The 21,194-nt window shown below is 42.6% G+C and overlaps 1 protein-coding gene across 4 annotated transcripts in view; it reads left to right on the top strand.

Annotated features, from left to right (window-relative positions):
* The window catches only part of NTRK2 (neurotrophic receptor tyrosine kinase 2), a 408,028-nt gene that overhangs the window by 296,291 nt on the left and 90,543 nt on the right, over positions 1 to 21,194 (top strand). For all 4 annotated transcript variants that reach the window (XM_070375397.1, XM_070375394.1, XM_070375396.1 and 1 more), the window contains one exon: positions 5,085 to 5,215. In XM_070375397.1, coding sequence (XP_070231498.1) covers positions 5,085 to 5,215 — 131 coding nt within the window. The remainder of the gene's footprint in view (positions 1 to 5,084; positions 5,216 to 21,194) is intronic.

Here is a 21,194-nt window from a genome sequence, read left to right as displayed (position 1 = left end):
TTCTTCACAGTCCAACTCACATCCATACATGACCACAGGAAAAACCATAGCCTTGACTAGACGAACCTTTGTTGGCAAAGTAATGTCTCTGCTTTTGAATATGCTATCTAGGTTGGTCATAACTTTCCTTCCAAGCAGTAAGCGTCTTTTAATTTCATGGCTGCAGTCACCATCTGCAGTGATTTTGGAGCCCAGAAAAATAAAGTCTGACACTGTTTCCACTGTTTCCCCATCTATTTCCCATGAAGTGATGGGACCGGATGCCATGATCTTTGTTTTCTGAATGTTGAGCTTTAAGCCAACTTTTTCACTCTCCACTTTCACTTTCATCAAGAGGCTTTTTAGTTCCTCTTCACTTTCTGCCATAAGGGTGGTGTCATCTGCATATCTGAGGTTATTGATATTTCTCCCGGCAATCGTTATTCCAGCTTGTGTTTCTTCCAGTCCAGCGTTTCTCATGATGTACTCTGCATATAAGTTAAATAAGCAGGGTGACAATATACAGCCTTGACATACTCCTTTTCCTATTTGGAACCAGTATGTTGTTCCATGTCCAGTTCTAACTGTTGCTTCCTGACCTGCATACAGATTTCTCAAGAGGCAGGTCAGGTGGTCTGGTATTCCCATCTCTTGAAGAATTTTCCACAGTTTATTGTGATCCACCCAGTCAAAGGCTTTGGCATAGTCCATAAAGCAGAAATAGATGTTTTTCTGGAACTCTCTTGCTTTTTCGATGATCCAGTGGATGTTGGCAATTTGATCTCTGGTTCCTCTGCCTTTTCTAAAACCAGCTTGAACATCAGGAAGTTCACGGTTCACATATTGCTGAAGCCTGGCTTGGAGAATTTTGAGCATTACTTTACTAGCGTGTGAGATGAGTGCAATTGTGTGGTAGTTTGAGCATTCTTTGGCATTGCCTTTCTTTGGGATTGGAATGAAAACTGACGTTTTCCAGTCCTGTGGCCACTGCTGAGTTTTCCAAATTTGCTGGCATATTGAGTGCAGCACTTTCACAGCATCATCTTTCAGGATTTGGAATAACTCAACTGGAATCCCATCACCTCCACTAGCTTTGTTTGTAGTGATGCTTTCTAAGGCCCACTTGACTTCATATTCCAGGATGTCTGGCTCTAGGTCAGTGATCACACCATCGTGATTATCTGGGTCATGGAGATCTTTTTTGTACAGTTCAATTTTAAAAAAGAAAGTCTTACTCCCAAGAAAAAGTCAGCTAAATGCCATGCAAACAGCCAAACCAAACTTCCCAATGCCTTTCCTCTTAGCTGCATTGCTGAAAGACAGATAAATGGCAGCTGAGTGTTTGTACAACTTGGGCAAACTATTAATACTTCACCCGTCTGTGCCTCAGGCCCTTAGAATGCTGGTATCAGGAGGTAGAGAGGGAAAATGTGAGCAAGGAGCTCAGTGAGTGAGTGGGGTAGCCAAGATGTCATAGTGAGGGCCTCAACGTGGTACAGGCTGATGGCTCCCTAAGACAGATGCTTTCAACTGGTTGGGGCTCTAGCAGGAGATGGTGGGGTGGGTGGGTGGGGGGGGTCATGGTCAGACATCATGCACAAAGGCCTTGATGTACCTGGGAGTGAAGGGTGGGGATGGCTTTCATTTGAAAGGGCTGGAGGGAGAAGTTATGGGTGTCCTCAGGCACGTTATGATGGTGGTGTTTTAGTTGCTAAGTCGTTTTGTATCTGACTCTTTTGCGACCCCATGGAACTGTAGCCTGCTGGTCTCCTCTGTCCATGGGATTTCCAAGGCAAGAATGCCTGAGTGGGCAGTCATTTCCTTCTCTAGGGTATCTTCCTGACCCAGGGATCAAATCTTCCTGACCTGCATCTCTTGCATTGACAGGCATATTCTTTACTGCTGAGCCATCAGAGAAGCCCATCCTCAGCAAAGCCAAGGTTTTATTGGAGCTGAGGAGGTAAAGAGAAGTTTAAGGAGAGATTTTAGATACAGGGACCTACTAGATGATGGGCATTTCATCCAGAAGAACTGATGGAAGGACTTGTGAGGGAGACGAAGGGGTTAGCATTGGCTGTGCTTGGGGCAATTATGAGCAATTTGGCAGTTTGAGGCTGGATAAAGAGGGATGGTCTGAGAGGGTACCGAGGATTTCCTTTGGTGATTGAGGGAAACAGGCAATGAGGCAGTTTGGGATATGCTTCAATGCTCTCCTGGAGGAGAATGGGAAGAAATTCTTAGCTCAAGTGTGTGATAGCTTCAGACTAGTTGTTCTTCCTACTCCTGACATCTTGGAGAATTGAGCTTTTTTATTGCCTGCACATTCAATAGGATTGTTGTCAGTTAACTGAAATAATAAAACTGAACAGTATTTGTCTCTTGCTTCTATTATCATTTGGCACATTTTCCAACAAATATTTGGATAGCACCAGCTGTGTGCAGAGCACTATGAAACCCTGGCAGAAATGCAAATACAAACAAAAACTTGTTACCTGTGCCCCTCAGTGGCTTCCAGTCTTAGAAAAGAGGAATTCCTTCTATTTAGATGGAGTACATTGGCAAAAGGCCACTATTCATGTAATCTACTATATCCCAAACATAGCAAAGCAAATTAATGCAAAATAGCCCATTTCTTAAAGATGTGTCTACTGCCTTCAAGGTCAGTGTGGTAAAACTGGTCTCATCAATTTTAGCTTGGAAGATGATGAAGTTGTGGCTTTATCCATAGCTTTAGAAAGTTATTTCCCATCAACATTTTTTACTGCTTGGAATGAAAGAGAGGGTGGTGGGGGGTGGGTAGGGATAGGGAGAGAGGGAGGAAAGGAAAAAAAGGAAAAGGAAGGAAAGAAGGAAAAAGAAAGGAGAGAGAGGAGGAGGGAGGCAAGAAAAGTGTAAATCAAATGCAAGAAAAAAAAGTTAAATACTAGCCTTGATCTGGTTAGAGTGTAAAGTAAATCAAGTGGCAATTTAATTCTCAATGAACATATGACAACCATGGAGTTAAATATTAGATTTAAATAGGGCAGCTAATTTTCTGCAAGAGTTACATTCATCTCTTTATATGGGCACTCTTCCTAATGAACACATCTTTCCCCTCTTAAATTCAGGCATTGCTGCTGGAGCATGAGAAATTAATATACATTCTTAGATTCATTAATAATGTTGCTCATAAAAGACCTTTTGATTTTTATCACCCTGAGTTCCCAGAGGCCCAAGGAAGCAGCTATAGCTCCAAACCACATGAATTATCAGGGGGGAAAATCCTATTAAAGCAAAACCTTAATCACCACCTGCATTTTATATCAAGTTGTATCTAAGAAGAAACTGTATATATCATATCCATCAACCTAGCATGGACAAATAAATGGTGTTACAGTCCTTCCACAGAATATTACAAAGTAAAAGCAAAAGAATTACTACTACCACTACACACAGTGTAATTCAGTCTCAAGAACAATGTTGAGAGATAGACTAAGACAGGGAAGGATGCATGTAATATGAGTCCATTTATTAGCTTCAAAACAAGCAACAATCTCTCACTGGGGAGGTGTCAGTGGCAGCAAACCAACAAGGGAAATGATTAACACAAAATTCCGGATGGTGATTATCCCTGGGACGTGAGTAGGAAATGGGTACAATCCAGAAAGAACACAGTGGTGCTTCAAAAGCTCTAGTGATGTTCTGTTTCTTAATGGAATGGTAACTTCATGGGTATTCATGTTATTATCATTATTAAAACTGTAGAGATAAGCTTTGTATTTTCTTTGGAACTTTTGATAATTTGAACTGGCTGTTGAACTAAGCGGAAAGGAAGCGGGAGGTTATTTTCACTTTTTACTCTCTTATTTACATACTTCCCTTTCTCTCATCACACTTAGCATAACTTACAACTGAAAAAGAACTTTCTGGTGCAGAAGAAAAGTTACAGACTCTGGGTTCAGACAAACCTGAGTTCACATCCCAATTCCTCCATTCCCACACTATGAATCAGTGAAATTCCTGCAGACTCAGTTTCCCCATGTATAAAATGTAGGAAAGAATGCTTCTAAGAGTCCAATATTGTTGACTGCACATTCCAAGCTCTAGAGGGACTCACAGTCTCTTTAGTCAGTCTGCCACTCAGGGATGAGAAGTTCAGAAAAGCCTGGTGGCAGTGACACAGTGGAAGCCCTGGGCTCAGGGATCCAATGCTTAATGTGCTGGGTGACGAGGCCCAAGCTCACACTGTGGAGTCCTCTATCCTCTGCAGAGTCTTTTTTTGGGCTTCTCCACCAGCTCTGTCCTGAGAATCATTCACTTGCCTCCCACTGGGCTCCCAAAGAACTGCCTTGGGACTGCCTCCTGCCTCCTCCAGGAAGGTGATGGATGAGTGGCATGGGCTAGCTCAGCTCTGCATGAGAGGAATAGTCCCCCTTCCCCTGATGCTTCTGTACATGTCTCTTCTTGGCTTTGGACAGCCAAGGCTAGAACCCGCTCTTAGAAAGGAGCTAAGGAAACCAGCTTTTAGCACAATGGGCTAGACATTTCTGGTCTAAACAGAAAGAGTCACCAGAACTCAACCATGGAGCTCACCACGTGAGGAAGCAAAAAGTGAGGTGAGGACACAGCCTTCATCAGCAATGCACAGATCTTGCATTTTCCCTTCGTGTCCTCTGAGCCTGTCTCCCTCAATATTTTGAAGGGGCTTAACAAAGGCTTAGGGCTTCCTAGCTAGCTCTCTGCCTTTCCCACTAGACATAACTGATGAATATATGCAAAGCATCTGGCTTGTGAGAGACCTGCCATTCATATCCATCCCCTTCTCAATTCTCCCCTTTCTTGGTCCATAAAGCTCATGAATGATGTTTTGCAGCCAACAGCTAAGTGATTCCTTTGGTTCTATCAAAAACAGTGATTCCATTCTGGAGAGCAAGCCTAAACCACCGACTGCCTGGAAGCCTTCTGGGTGGATCTTGAGGATGGATGCTGAGTTTATCCTCCAGTTTTCTATGTGTAGAGGAGAGACTTTAGGTCTGTGAGCTCAGGATGCAGCCTGCCGACTCCTGCCCTTTGCCTTCAGCTCTGGCTGCCTCGATTCCAATTTCCATTCTGTCTTTGTCTTACAGTTGTTCAGCACATCAAGCGACACAACATTGTCTTGAAAAGGGAGCTAGGTGAAGGAGCCTTTGGAAAAGTTTTCCTTGCTGAATGCTATAACCTCTGTCCTGAGCAGGACAAGATCTTGGTGGCCGTGAAGGTAAGCGAACACTCCAGAATGTCTCATTACCCATGGTCACTACTCACATGTGGAAGTGTTGCTTTATTTTATTTCATCGCAGTGACCATTTCAGGAGCAAAGTATATCTGCCATGGTAGATGTGTCCAAATTCCTTTAAGTGATGGAAAGTGGAAAGGATGTTTGGGGCACAGGGACAATGGGTTCTGCTCAGGAACATCTTTCCAGCCTACAGGCTGTGGATATCTCTGAGCTACTCTCCCAGTCAGTGTTAACTGAACTCTGGACAGAAGTCAGTGGGGTCAAACACAATCCAACCCACTAAACCTGGAGACTTCGCTTTCTCCTCAGATTGCCCGGAGCATGTCCAAGTTCAGCTGGAGCTTGTCTCATGTTCAGAAGACCTGGAAAGGACACTGTGGCCTTCACTTCCCTCTCTCAGCCTCATTTCCGCTGAGATGTTTTGTTATACTTACTTTGTCCCTTCCAAATATCTCCAAGGCCCCAGACATGGCATCTGGAAGGGGAACATCTCTGGGGGATGGATCTTACCGCCCTAGGAGACACGAGATTTTATTGAAATACAGAAGTCTGAAAGTCTTTTGTCATAACCATTTCTCCATAAACTCTAAAAAGGAGACCTGAGGAATTCCCTGGCAGTCCATTTGTTGTAAAGCTCCATGCTTTCACTGCAGACGATGCAGGTTCGATCCCTGGTCAGGGAACTAAGATCACACATGCTACATGGAATGGAAAATAAAAATAAAATAATGAATGCATATATGTTAAATTACAATAATTCTTTTAAAGGAGACCTCATCTTCAATATGGAGAAGGAAATGGCAACCCATTCCAGTACTCTTGCCTGGAAAATCCCATGGACGGAGGAGCCTGGTGGCTGCAGTCCATGGGGTCTCGAAGAGTCAGACACGACTGAGTGACTTCCCTTTCACTTTCCACTTTCATGCATTGGAGAAGGAAATGGCAACCCACTCCAGTGTTCTTGCCTGGAGAATCCCAGGGACAGAGGAGCCTGGTGGGCGGCCGTCTATGGGGTCGCACAGGGTAGGACACAACTGAAGCAACTTAGCAGCAGCAGCATCTTCAATAAAATTGTAAAGTAATTAGCCTCCAATTAAAATAAATAAATTTATATTAAAAAAAATAAAAATAAATAAACATTATTGAAAGGGCTAAAATTTCCACTGGGCCCTCTAAATCACAAGGATCAACACAAATAGCACAAAAAACTTCAGCGTATCTTTTACATATGCACTGTCAAAATGTTTTAAAAAAATCACCAAGGTACAACTTATGTAAAACACTTAAGAGAGGCATATGTTTATAAAATGAGTTAAGGGCCAAATGAATAAGTACGTGGCTAGTGTAATAAAATGTAACTTCTTGACCCAACGTAAGATGATTGAGTTTTGTTTTTTCTTTGTTCGTTTGGCCAAACGCAAAGTATTTATACAAATGGCATTTATTTCCTCATTATCACCAGGACAACTTTCTTTGTGAGTTGATGGATGTGTTTTATTTATTTATTTATCTTTCTGGTCTTTTAATGTTTTAACTTTTATTCATTTTTAATTGGAAGATAATTGCTTTACAGAGTTGTGTTGGTTTCTGCTGTACAACTTCGTGAATCAGCCATAAGCATACCTATGTCCCCTCCCTCTTGAACCTTTCCCCCAGACCCACCCCACCCCAGCCCTCTAGGTTGCCACAGTGCTCTGAGCTGAGCCGCCTGTTATACAGCAACTTACCACTAGTTGAACATTGTCCTGGCTATAATGAGGAAATAAATGCCATTTTACACACGGTACTGTGTATGTTTCAGCGCTACTCTCTGAAGTTGTCTCACCCTCTCCTTCCCTCATTGTGTCCACAAGTCTGTTTTCTATGTCTTCTTCTCTATACCTGCCCTGCAAATTGAACTGAGGTGGAAGAACCTCAGTTCATCCTATTATACAGAGTGAAATAAGTCTGAAAGACAAAAACAAATATTGTATATTGACACATATATAAGGGAATATAGAAAAATGGTACTGAGGAACTTTTCAGTTTTTAAAAGATATATATTCCATTACTGTTGTATTTAGCCTTAAAATACTTTATGCGTAATGGGTAACCGAGGAGAGAAATAAAATGATTCTTGAACTTTCCCAACCTTCAGACTAAACACAGTTTCTGTTACAGTTCATCCTAATGAAACACCATGCATCTGCTTTCCTTGCCATCAAAAGTGACTAAGCCGAGCGGTTCAGATACACTTAAACTCTTAGGAAAGGCTCCTAAAAAGCTCTACTTTGGGGTGAATAAAGGACAGGCCTTTCTAGGGATGAGAAATGTAATATCTATGAAATAAGCATCATCTCAGTAAGATAGGAAAGTGGAGAGGGTAGTGAGACAGAGGAGAGAAGAGGGGAAGGGAGATGTGGGAGAGAATCAAGGTCAAGCGGGGTGAGTGGAGTGAAAGGAGGATCCTGCAGGGACCCTGAGGATGTTTAATTCCTGCTGCTGAGATGGCTTCCTCTTTTCTTTCATTGACTCAAAAAGTTTGTTATTTTTTTTAAAGCACAAAATGTTCAGAACATTTGGCAGTGTTATATCTGCAGTCTTCGCTTTCTTCTGCTGTTATCTTTTTTTCCCCCTTTGGAAAAATGGGACCAAAAGGTGCCTCTATTTTTGGAGATTCAGAGCCCGATACAAGGATAGAGCTGGAAGACATTCTGGGAACATGTAACCCCAATCTCGCATGTGTCATAGACAAGGACAATGAGGACCCTGGGGCCAAGGTCTGGGCCATGTTTCCCGCTGATGTTTGGAGGCCATCCAGGAATCTGTTCACTTCATGAGGTCACAAGGTGAAAGCTTTGAATGTGAGAAAATCGTAGGAGATGAGGGAAACCTAGAGGATAGTGTAGGAATAGCTGAGAGGCCTCAGCTCGGTAGTGTGTGCTCAGTTGCTTCAGTCGTGTCCGACTCTTTGCGACCCCATGGACTGTAGCCTGCCAGGCTCCTCTGTCCATGGCATTCTCTAGGGAAGAATACTGGAGTGGGTTGCCATGCCCTCCTCCAGGGGATCTTCCCAACCCAAGAATCGAACCGACATGTCTTATGTCTCCTGCACTGGCAGGTGGGTTCTTTACCACTAGTGCCACGTGGGAAGCCCTCAGCTGGATAGAAATAGACTCAAAATTTCTCAGCGGGTATCGCCTTTCACGTTCCTGTTATTTCTAATTCTGTGCTTGCTCCTCTGTACTTCTTGCAGTGTCCTTAAGGAGCCAGTGCTACACAGCTAAATCCAGGGCACCTTTAACTCAGACATCACTTTTCCTTCCAAACTCATGCTAAACAGGATTTCAGAGCTCGATCTAGTAAAGATGAAGGATTAGCCGGTGTCAGCAATGTTCAGCCAGTAGTCCTGCCCACAGCATGCTTCCCATCACTACTGTTGGTGCTGCTGCTGCTGCTAAGTCGCTTCAGTCGAGTCCGACTCTGTGTGACCCCATAGTCGGCAGCCCACTAGGCTCCCCAATCCCTGGGATTCTCCAGGCAAGAACACTGGAGTGGGTTGCCATTTCCTTCTCCAATGCATGAAAGTGAAGAGTGAAAGTGAAGTCGCTCAGTCATGTCTGACTCTTCGCGACCCCATGGACTACAGCCTTTCTTTAAATCCCAATCACAGCCCTCATCCCATGTTCAACCCAGACCCAGGCCCCAGTCCCCATGAACCTCCTGGCTTTGCCAAATAATTGTTTGCAGATTAACAACCCACGATGAGTGTTTGCTCTTTAATCAAAACTGCTGAAAAAGAAAACAAAGAAAATTTGTCCCTTTATCTCAAGTAGTGAGAACAAAATACCTACAGCTTAAAAAGTCATTTCAACTTCAAGGTCGTACACCAAAGAAATCTCATCTCCCTGACCTCAAATGTGGCCTTTTGTGGAAATCAGAGGCTTTGCTTACCTTGGCCAGAATGATTTCAAGCTTCAGCAGGGCGGGGGCCCATTTTAACTGTCTGAGATCCAGAGGCTACAGCTATGCAAGAAACAAGTCCGATTTTTCATGGGCTCTGGAATGAATGGGATCAGAATAACACATGGAGCTGCCTCTTGCCAGCCTTACCGGCTCATTTTTAGGCATGTGGGCCCATTGTAAGTATATTCAAAGACTATCTGATAAGTCTGAGAGGAAAATGTCTATGGTGCCTTCCTGACCACAGTAAGGGAATTTTTTTTTAAAGGAACTGAACGTGGCCTCCAGGGCCTCCATAGCCTGTCACCTCTGAGGAGTGGCTGCCGGGGCTGCTTCTCTTCCGTTGGAGGCTCCCAGGGATGTTTGACAGTCTTTCTGCCCGTTGCCTAGCAACCCCTGCAGCATTGATTATGCATGCTAAGAAATAGCAGCTATTGTCCTCTTTCCTTCTCTAGAAGGAGCTGACTGATTTGAAATCCAAGGTTTTGCATTCAGACTGACAGATGTCAGGTTCCTGTAAATTTTGACGCTGCTTGTTCCAAATGACTAAAGAGCTTGAGCAATCCGCAGAAGTCAGTTTAAGATGCGAGTTAGCCTAGGCTTGTGCAGACCCCTCAAGGGTTCAGGGCCTGAGCCAGCCTTCCCCATTAGAGTATCTGCTTGTTTGGATCCAGTTGGATTGCCCTTTTCTTGATATTTTTGGATGACCTTTGTTTCTTAGTGAAATGGATTTGTGCCTTCCCACTGAAAGACAACTGGAGAACCCATAGAGAAAATGAGATGCATAGAAACGAGTCTTTGATCAAAATAATTCCTTTATCTTTAAGTAACTCAATTGCCAAGGAAACACTTCATTGCAGTTTCTCTGCATTAGCTGTGGATGCATTAACTATTTTTGGCTCCATCCAATTTGCTTTTCAATAGCTACAATTCCTACAACATTTCCTTGTGCTGTGAATGCACACTAATTTTCATTTTTTTAAATATAGCCACAAGTGGGCTTTGTAGGATTCATGGTCTCTCTTCCCCCTCTCCACTAACTCAGGTGTATTCCTAAAAACATAAAGTGCTGAACACAAGAGAGGCCTTAGGAATCATATCTATAACCCATGTCTCGTGTTTTATAGATGACAAATCCAGAGAAGCTGAGTGACTTCCTTGAGGCATGAGTTAAAACGAGTCATAGATGCTGTACAAGAAGACTTGGCAAGGCGCGAAATAGTGATGTCTGAGCTCTGCAGGCACTTTCTTTAGTATCTAATGAAGGGCTTTTTCTTTTCATATTGCTAAATATTTGCTTATCAACAACAGAGGAAATGATGCAAGGGTTTTGGCAAAGTTGACTGATACACTCGGTGGCACGTTGCCACAAGCCAGCTCACGTAGCATCTAACACACCATGGCCATGTCCGTGCCTGGGGGGCCCAGCCCAACATAAGAGCCATACAGCTCCCTTCACCCATCAGCTCTCATCTCAAGTTACCCCTTCAAGGAAACTTCCCCTTGCTACTCCCTGGTCTAGGTCAGACCTCCCAGTTCCATGTTATTAAGGCATCTGTACTTGTCCTTGAGAGCATTTGTTAAGGCTGTTAATCAGTACATGTATTTGTGGGTATATTTAATCAACAACATTTGTCTATCTTCTCCAGTAGAGTGGCATATTCTTGAGGGTAGGGATCATGCCTTTCAGCACATTGCCTAGTATGTAGTGGCAGGCAACAAATGCTTGTTGGATGGATGGATGGCCTATTGAAAAAGAGCCTTTTGAAAAAGTAAAGAGTTGGCAGTTGGCACTTCCAAGTAAGGAAATGATTTGATCAGCTATTTATATGTGTGTATAGTATATGTGTGTGTGTGTGTATATATATATATATATATATGATGTAATCTAATGAGAAATCATTTTAGAAATAACTGAATCACTATGCAGAAATATAGAGCTATTATTAAAATTCTTTAGTTTAACTCATACTTTTTTTGCCAATGAGGAAGCAGAAGAGGGGCCCAGAGAAGATAAATAATCCTTCCAAAGTCACATAGCTTGAACGAGATCACTCAATGTCAGACCAAGGACTAAAACTCTGACCTCCACATCAGCCCAAGGCTCAATGCATCATATTTTAGTGTACTGAATCCTACACATGCCCTATAAACCAAATTGAGGAAATTCAACATGATGTATGAGGTAATACAAAGGAGTGGGTAGTTTTGCTCAATTGTGTATGATGATAAGAGAGATATTCTTGTTTTCCCAAGTAGAAAAGCAATTCAAGGAAATAGGTGGAAATAAAGAAAATTCCAGAGTGAGTGCTTTGGCCTCATGAGGGGGTGCAAGCAAAACATCTCAATCAGCTTTGATAATAAGAGCAGTATAATGTTCACTGGAAACCCAACTCAAGCTGGTTTAAGCAGAAAGGGAATTTGTTTGCCCAAACTACTGGAAAACCTTGCTGTTGGTGCTCTAGCTTCAGGCATAGCTAGCTCCCCGGCATCAGCAATTCCCTCTCTCTCTCTCTTTCTCTCTTTCCGTCTCTCGGCTTTGCTTTCTTCCATGCTGAATGCATTCTTGGACAGGTTCTCCCCACACTATGGTAAAGATTCAGCAACAACTTCTCTGGGTTTACATGCAGCCATCCTAGCAACCCTGGAGAAGGTAATGGCACCCCACTCCAGTACTCCAGTATTTGCCTGGAAAATCCCATGGACGGAGGAGCCTGGTAGGCTGCAGTCCATGGGATCACTAAGAGTTGGACACAACTGAGTGACTTCACTTTAACTTTTCACTTTCATGCATTGGAGAAGGAAATGGCAACCCACTCCAGTGTTCTTGCCTGGAGAATCCCAGGGACGGGGGAGCCTGGTGGGCTGCCGTCTATGGGGTCGCACAGAGTCGGACACGACTGAAGCGACTTAGCAGCAGCAGCAGCAGCATCCTAGCAACCCAAAAGAGAACTCCTCTTTCCCAACAATTATGCACAAGTCGAAGGGCCAACTCCTATTGGTTTATCTTGAGTTGTTTCACCAGGCCCTCCAGCCAAGGGAATAGAATGTTCTGATTATACAGGCCTGGGTCAAATGCCTATCCCTGCAAATGGAAGATGAGGTCAGCTCTCCTCACACATGTTGACCAAATGTAGGGAGGCGTTTGTTCCCTGTAAGAATGTTAGAGCTTCTAAGTGAGAAGACAGAGAAAAGAGATCTGACAGGAAAAACTGAAAGATGACCAACTTAAATAGGACTTGCAGGACCTCACTGTGAGTAGAGCAGTTGGGATCTAGAAGCGCACTAGGATCTGAATTGGCCCTTAGGGCAGTCCCTTTGTTATCCTTGCAGGAGGCACTAGGTCTCTCCTCCAGGCCTCCCTGCTGGCAAGACACAGCTGTCTCACCCCTCTCTGCTCCCTGGCTTAGGCTGCTGCCTCCTGCCAGCTGCTGCTCCCATGGTATCTATAACTCACCTCCAGATTCCTCAACAAGGAAATACCATATGTCCAGTTATTCCACTCAGTGTTCCTGCCAGGCACCTGCCTGCAGTCCCAGAATCCAGTGTGGTCACGTGACACAGATGAGACCACTTATAGGCCAGAAGCAACTAAAGCCAGTTGTCTTAAAATATTTGTAAGTGGAAGAGCTTGAAAAGAACCGCTTTCCAGGAACCACCAGTTCTGGAACAGGGAAACAATCTTTAGATAAGAAAGAGTGTGATTCATTTTGATATTTGGCAAAACTAATACAATTATGTAAAGCTTAAAAATAAAATAAAATTAAAAAAAAAAAAGAGTGTCAAGAGTTCTCCACACAAGTTTATTTCTAAACCAGACGGCTATTTTCTTTCTCCCTTCTTCTCTTCCTTCCTTTTCTCCTTCTTGTCTTTATTCTTTCCTTCCTTCTTTTTAATTTTTAAGAAGAGTCATCCTTCTGTTCTCACATCTTGATTATTTGTGAAGTCTCTCACCCATTCCTCCCTCTTCCTGTGCCCCTCTCCTCTTCTTAATTTACTTTAGTATGTGAACTTCCTTTCCCACAAATAGAAATTGATGACAAGATTAATGTAGTTAAGAGAATATTTGTCAGTGTTGCCCTTAAAAGATAGTTTATATTCCTTAACAGAATATAATGTTGCAGAAAATACTATCAATTCCATCTTTATAAGTTTCTGGTAACAAATTGTAAAACTTTTAATAGTGGCTTGCTAAAAGACTTAATCATCTTATTGTCTGGACATTGCTAAATAGATCTCTATCTTCTTATAGTGGGAGTGCATTCTTTCCTGGTGAGTGCATGTGTATATATGTGCTCGTGTATGTGTGTGTGTGCACACTCATATGTGCTGTAAGATGGGCAGCAACATTTCCCGTGTCAGAATCCCTCTTGTACTGGAGTCACTTGGGCCCCAGTTATTAAGTTGCTCCATCAATGTCCCTTCCCCAGTAACTTCAACTTTTAACCTTTGATGGGAGACCTGTTTTTTGTCTCGTTAATTTGTCTCCTTAACCCTTTTTTTCTTGGCTTTTCTCCAATTTACATACATCTTTTCAGAAATGCTGAAACCAAGCAGTACATTCCACTCTACTGAGGACTCATCTGATACCAAACATAGCCGGGGTATTCATTTTACTCCTTTGCATCTCTGGAAAATATGCATTGTGGTAGATGGGCTGCTTTTTAAATGACTTTAACATGACAGCCCAAATCAGAGTCAAATCAGGGTCTACAGTGATCCATCAGCTCTTTTCTATCCAGTGGAATTATCTCAGTCAATTGAATGCTGGTGTATTTAAAGCCTGTAAGTATCTTGCAATTGTCCATATTGGAGGCCAACTTCTGATTCATTCTTTTGAGTCAATATTTCTCTAATATGACAGTTGCTGTGAATTAGTTTCCTGTCTTTCAAAGATTAGCATTTGTAATATGCAACTTGATATAATATACACACACAAACCATCAATCTTATTCCCCAAATTCTCTAAGTACTTAAAGTATGTGAATTAGAAATTAATCTCATGATTCCCATTAGATGTTTGAATTGTTAGAGTTGGAACCATGAGACCATGGTTTTGAAAATAAACATAGCAGCAATCAACACCCTGGCTATGAATCTTGCATTTGAGACTGCCACTTGGTATATATTTAAAATCCTTGCAAGGGCCAGTCCCGTATCATTGAGCTGATATACACAGAGTGTTGGTTTCTAGTACAGTGAGCACTATCTGGGGGTGTGTGTGAGCATTATTGTTTTTATTGTCATCTAATTAGCTTTTACATTTCTAGGAATGTTAGGAGGGTAGTTACTACACTCTTCTTAGTTTCTAACATTTTATTTCTATCAAGCTCTTTCTGTCTCTGAATTTATTAAAATATACTCCTCAAAATTTCACTTTTGTAAGAATTGGTTAGAAGCTTCATCTGCTTTTCTTCAGAGATGACCCTATAAGTTAGAAGAATCATAGTCTTGTGGCTATTGTTGTTGCTTACTTGCTCAGTTGTGTCCAACTCTTTGTGACCCGTGGATTGCAGCATGCCAGGCTTCCCTGTCCTTCACCATCTCTTTCCAAATACTTGAGTAATCATTGCCTGTAAGGAACCTTATGAGGAGGGTGTCTGTCTTAACGCTATTTCAGTTTAGCATTGAAAGTGAAGTCAAAGTGAAGTCGTTGCTCAGTCGTGTCCAGCTCTTTGCGATCCCATGGACTGTAGTCTACCAGGCTTCTCTGTCCGTGGGATTTTCCAGGCAAGAGTACTGGAGTGGGTTGCCATTTCCTTCTCCAGGGGATCCTCCTGACCCAGGGATCAAACCCAGGTCTCCTGCATTGCAGGCAGACGCTTTACCCTCTGAGCCACCAGGGAAGCCCCTGATGGCTTATTATCAGTTTAGCATTATTTTCCCCCAAAGCAGATTGGCTCGTTAATAGCCTACTAAGGTGGATTTTATAGAATGGATCTGTCCAGTAGAAGTACAATGTGAGTCACAAAGCAAACCACGAACCGTTTGTCTTTTAAAATTTCCTTGTCTGCACATTAAAAAGTGTAAACATGCAGATGAAACTAATTTTATTAATGTATTTTACTTAACTCAATCTACCTAAAATATTTTCATTTCAACATACTGTTAATCTAAAAATATTAATGAGATATTTTATGCATACCAAGTTTTCAAAATCTGAAATCTGTATTTTACACTTGCAGCAGCACATCTCAGTTTGGACCAGCTATAGTTCAAATTATCACTGACCACATGTAGCTGTTGGCTACCATTTTGAACAGTGCAGATCTGGAAGATATCAGAAGAGTAAACAGTCTCAGTTAGAAACAGATCTTGACCCAGAAACACTTAGGCATGTTGGCCACAATTCTCACAGATATTTGTTGCCTCGTAGGAGAGTTTACTCATTGTCTTTTATGCTTTAAGCACAGTGGTATGCATAGAGGATAATAAGGTTTTGCCATAATAGTCTCTTTTTTTATCTTTCACCTTAACTCTGTTTCTCTGCTCTCTAAAATGTATAAGAGTTAAAAAATACTTGGCAGCCTTCGAATGGGAGAAAATAATAGCAAATGAAGCAACTGACAAACAACTAATCTCAAAAATATACAAGCAACTCCTATAGCTCAATTCCAGAAAAATAAATGACCCAATCAAAAAGTGGGCCAAAGAACTAAACAGACATTTCTCCAAAGAAGACATACAGATGGCTAACAAACCCATGAAAAGATGCTCAACATCACTCATTATCAGAGAAATCAAAACCACTATGAGGTACCATTTCACTCCAGTCAGAATGGCTGCGATCCAAAAGTCTACAAGCAATAGATGCTGGAGAGGGTGTGGAGAAAAGGGAACCCTCTTACACTGTTGGTGGGAATGCAAACTAGTACAGCCACTATGGAGAACAGTGTGGAGATTCCTTAAAAAACTGGAAATAGAATTGCCTTATGATCCAGCAATCCCACTACTGGGCATACACACTGAGGAAACCAAAAGGGAAAGAGACACGTGTACCCCAATGTTCATCTTGGCACTGTTTATAATAGCCAGGACATGGAAGCAACCTAGATGTCCATCAGCAGATGAATGGATAAGAAAGCTGTGGTACATATACACAATGGAGTATTACTCAACCATTAAAAAGAATACATTTGAATCAGTTCTAATGAGGTGGATGAAACTGGAGCCTACTATACAGAGTGAAGTAAGCCAGAAAGAAAAACACCAATACAGTATACTAATGCATATATATGGAATTTAGAAAGATGGTAACAATAACTCTGTATACAAGAAAGCAAAAGAGACACTGATGTATAGAACAGTCTTATGGACTCTGTGGGAGAGGGAGAGGGTGGGAAGATTTGGGAGAATGGCATTGAAACATGTATAATATCATGTATGAAACGAGTCGCCAGTCCAGGTCCAATGCACGATACTGGATGCTTGGGGCTGGTGCACTGGGACGACCCAGAGGGATGGTATGGGGAGGGAGGAGGGAGGAGGGTTCAGGATGGGGAACACATGTATACCTGTGGTGGATTCATTTCGATATTTGGCAAAACCAGTACAATATTGTAAAGTTTAAAAATAAAATTAAAGAAAATGTATAAGAGAAGGATATAAGGTCAGCATGTTAAAAAGGATAGTCTTGATTTTACCTTGTGTCACTGGAAAAAAACCCTGATGCTGGGAAAGATTGAAGGCAGAAGGAGAAGAGGGTGACAGAGGATGAGATAGGTGGATGGCATCACTGATTCAAGGACATAAACTTGGGCAAACTCTGGAGATGGTGAGGTACAGGAAGCCTGGTATGCTACAGTCCATGAGGTTGTGAAGAGTTGGACACAACTTGGCAACTGAAAAACAACTCCTAAACCACATATACTTTGAATGCACAATCATTTGTCATGTCCCACAGCATCCAGCCACACCAATAGTTTCAAATAAGTCCTCTGGCTTCTCCTACTAGCTTCCCATTAGCCTTAATATTCTGTGGAAGCATTTCAGATAAATGTTAATCTTCCTTTGTTTTTTTCTCCTATTTTACCTTCACTTCAGTTCTGTACTTGAGTTTATTTCATTTTAATCCACTCTTCCAACTCTGGATCAATGTGAACACCAGGCAGTAACTCACTGAAGCTCTAGATAAGTCTTCTCCCTTGAGAATGTCTTCAGAAAGAATGGCGTCTTTAGAGTGTCAGGAAATTCACCAGGAATAAGATGAAATGAAGCTACAAAGCAGATGCTGGGAGTAAGAAAATAGCAGTGTTCAATGATGGGGCAAATACTCCTGTCAAAATGAAACTTAAGTGGAAGGGACTGTCAGTGAGGGAAGCTGCCACCCTGTGTCCATTGCCAAGGGACTTGGGGAACTAGCCAAGCCACCCTTAATTGAGTAAAATGACAATCAGCCACAGTGCTAAAACAGAGATGAAATTTATAAATAGGGTTGATAGCAGGATTTTTCCAGCTTCTGATTGCTGTCTGGCTGTGGTTCCACCCTTAGAAAAATTCTGTCCTTCGAGTGCCAAATTCAGAAGATGATTTTGCCCAACTCGTTACCGCCATATTTTCTGAATCTCTTAAAATAGAATTGGATCATAATTTAGCAAAAGAACTTGACATGTAAAAATGGATGGGCACATACATAGGATGAAGCCAGATTTGTTAAATACGTTTGTCCCATGAATAGTGAGATCTGCTTTCTTAAATTGAGAAATAGTACTGAAGCACAGTTTTTAAGCATAGTTTTGCACTGACAGTGGAGTTTCTTCTTGTAGGATTTTGCTCTGGGGAATGGAAATATGACATGTTTGTTAAGTCTTTCAGTTTGATGCCCCCAACACAAGAAAACCCTGTCTTCCTTCGCACTCTACCCTGCTGTCTGACATCCCTTCATCTCTCTCTTTCACTCTCTCTCTAACACACATACACACAATCTAACATTCTTGAGTCAATACTACATACCTGAAACTTGAGAAGAATGTTTACTTGCAGAATGTGTTCATGCTTTTTGATAATGACCTGAAAATCTCAGTTGCCTCCTCCAATTCATGGTTAAAGATGGAATAAGGCCTTAGAAATGAATTAACTCAGCAACTCAAAGCAGACTGCATAAAGAGACTGGATCTCTGAGAAAGTGCCACAGGCTTCATTGGATTTCAGGAGGGAACCAAGGCAGTCTCAGAGGTACTTTCATGCCTTGGACTGGCCTCATGCCTTATCCATGCATCTTTTGGCCTTCTCAGATCTTACTTAGCATGAGCGAATTGAATGCAAATTGGTTGAAGTTTCAAGTTTGAATCTCCCAAATATCAGTTTGTACCGGGGAGCTAGGGAGGTATTTCAGCTTAGACTACCTCACCTAGTCCTCCCAGGCAGCCTGTGAAGGAAATGACTTTGTTACCCTTTCCTTACCCTACAGAAGAGAAAACCAGAGTTCAGAGAGGTCCAGAGCAGAGCCAAGGTTTGAACTTGGATTTTTTTTTAAATTATTTTATTTTTTTTATTTAATTTTATTTTTTAACTTTACAATATTGTATTAGTTTAACCATATATCAACATGAATCCGCCACAGGTATACACGTGTTCCCCATCCTGAACCCTCCTCCCTCCTCCCTCCCTGTACCATCCCTCTGGGTCGTCCCAGTGCACCAGCCCCAAGCATCCAGTATCGTGCATTGGACCTGGACTGGTGACTCATTTCATATATGATATTATTTTGATGTGAAGCTAGAACTGCTCCCCTGTGGGTATCACCAGTGTTAAAATCTACACAAACTTTGGGGCCAGCTATCTAGGAGAGAGTGCTTTGGGCTGTCCTCTCCTTAACCTTGCATCCTCCTACCTGCTTTCTCTTCCAGATGCTTCCTTCATTTCTGTTCCTTACTTGGGCTCACGCTCTGTCTTTCCAGATGACCAATCACTTTTCATCCCTTCCCAATGCTCCTTAATCTCTAGTTTGCACAGACCTCATGGGTCAGGGGTTCTTTAAGTTGCCAGACACTGAGATTGGCAGCCAGTGATAAATGTGTGAACACAACATACTTCTGTCAAAGGACGTAGGGGAGATGGGCACTTACCAAAATCATAATGAAAATCTGAGTGTAAGAAATGCTCCATGTGTGTTTTGCTCTGTGAGCCCAAAGCTGATAAGGATATGAGGGACATCTCTTCATGTCCATCTGTTCACCTCATCTACAAAACAGTGGGTAGATTGAAAAAAAAGCAGCTAAGAACTTGCCGATGGGTGAAACCAAGGTAAACAAATCGCCAAGATAAGTTCTTCTCACTTGGAATGCAACAGATATGAGAGGAGATTAGTTTGAAAGTGTATGAGCCCAGTTTTCTGAGCTGAACGGGAGCAGAGCCCTAGACCTCAAATTTTCAGTCACTGTTCATTTTGTTATTATATGAAGAAATGTGCAGTTTCTATAGCAACGACTATCACAGCTTTATGGCCTCTCTGAGCACTTACTGGCCCAAATCTGCTCACTTTCCAAGCAGAACCAGTGGTGCATTTAGGGACACTTCTCAGAAAACTACATTCTTGAGTGAGAATAGTGAACCCCATCACCAGACACTTTTTTTTTTGGAATGACATCTCCAGGATCTCTAGAATTTGACCTAAGAAGCAACTGTGTCTGGTCTAATAAGAAGTATACCTATAATTCCTATTTCCTTAGGTCAGGTCACTGAAAGAAAGCTTCAAATCCTACTAAAGGCAGTTCATGAAAATGCTAGCTTCTGGCAAGGTTGTAACAGAAGAGACTTCATGATCTTGCTGCTGCTCATATTTCCTGTTGCTTACGCAAGGCAGGCCCTGTGTATTCTCAGTGTACTGTCTGGAGAACAGTCTTAGGTGGGGTCGATTGCATATTGCAAACTCATTGTGTGGTAAACTCAATGACAGACCACCCACACCCCCTGGGAATGAAGGACTTGCTTCCTGAGTTGCTGGGAAAGCTGCAACAGACAGTCCTTGGCTGCCAGCAACTTATGAAGGCTCAGCAAGTCCACTCAATGTCATACTCCCTTCCTGGTGTGTCCCCCATCCAATGGTTGATTGTTAAGGGGCTATAAAGGCCCAGCCCCCTTTACCCAACTCAGGACCACTCTGAAGGCTCATCCTGCAGGGAAGATGAGCTTCTATTAGACTGCATCACAGCTTAGCCTCACTCTCTGCCCAATTCCTCCCACAGGTATGAATCCCAGTTCAGTTCAGTTCAGTTCAGTCGCTCAGTCATGTCCAACTCTTTGCGACCCCAAGAATCACAGCACGCCAGGCCTCCCTGTCCATCACCAACTCCCAGACTTCACTCAGACTCACGTCCATCGAGTCAGTGATGCCATCCAGCCATCTCATCCTCTGTCGTCCCCTTCTCCTCCTTCCCCCAATCCCTCCCAGCATCAGAGTCTTTTCCAATGAGTCAACTCTTCGCCTGAGGTGGCCAAAGTACTGGAGTTTCAGCTTTAGCATCATTCCTTCCAAAGAAATCCCAGGGCTGATCTCCTTCAGAATGGACTGGTTGGATCTCCTTGCAGTCCAAGGGACTCTCAAGAGTCTTCTCCAACACCACAGTTCAAAAGCATCAATTCTTCAGCGCTCAGCTTTCTTCACAGTCCAACTCTCACATCCATACATGACCACTGGAAAAACCGTAGCCTTGACTAGACGAAACTTTGTTGGCAAAGTAATGTCTCTGCTTTTGAATATGCTATCTAGTCAGAACTTTTCTTCCAAGGAGTAAGCATCTTTTAATTTCATGGCTGCAGTCACCATCTGCAGTGATTTTGGAGCCCCCCAAAATAAAGTCTGACACTGTTTCCACTGTTTCCCCATCTATTTCCCATGAAGTGATGGGACCAGATGCCATGCTCTTCCAGAACAACCATAATACGTGTCTTGCCCACCAAACTCCATCTCATCTTCTCACCAGGGATCCCAACATGTGGCATATCCCAAAGTCCATTTGTTGTCCAGGTCAGGTGCATCCACACAGGGAGATCAGACTCAAGGCAGTGAGCTACA

Source organism: Bos mutus, chromosome 8 (assembly GCF_027580195.1).
Source record: "Bos mutus isolate GX-2022 chromosome 8, NWIPB_WYAK_1.1, whole genome shotgun sequence".
Taxonomy (NCBI): Eukaryota; Metazoa; Chordata; class Mammalia; order Artiodactyla; family Bovidae; genus Bos; species Bos mutus.
Note: the sequence above shows the minus strand (reverse complement) of the source record. Positions and strands in the feature narration are given on the sequence as shown.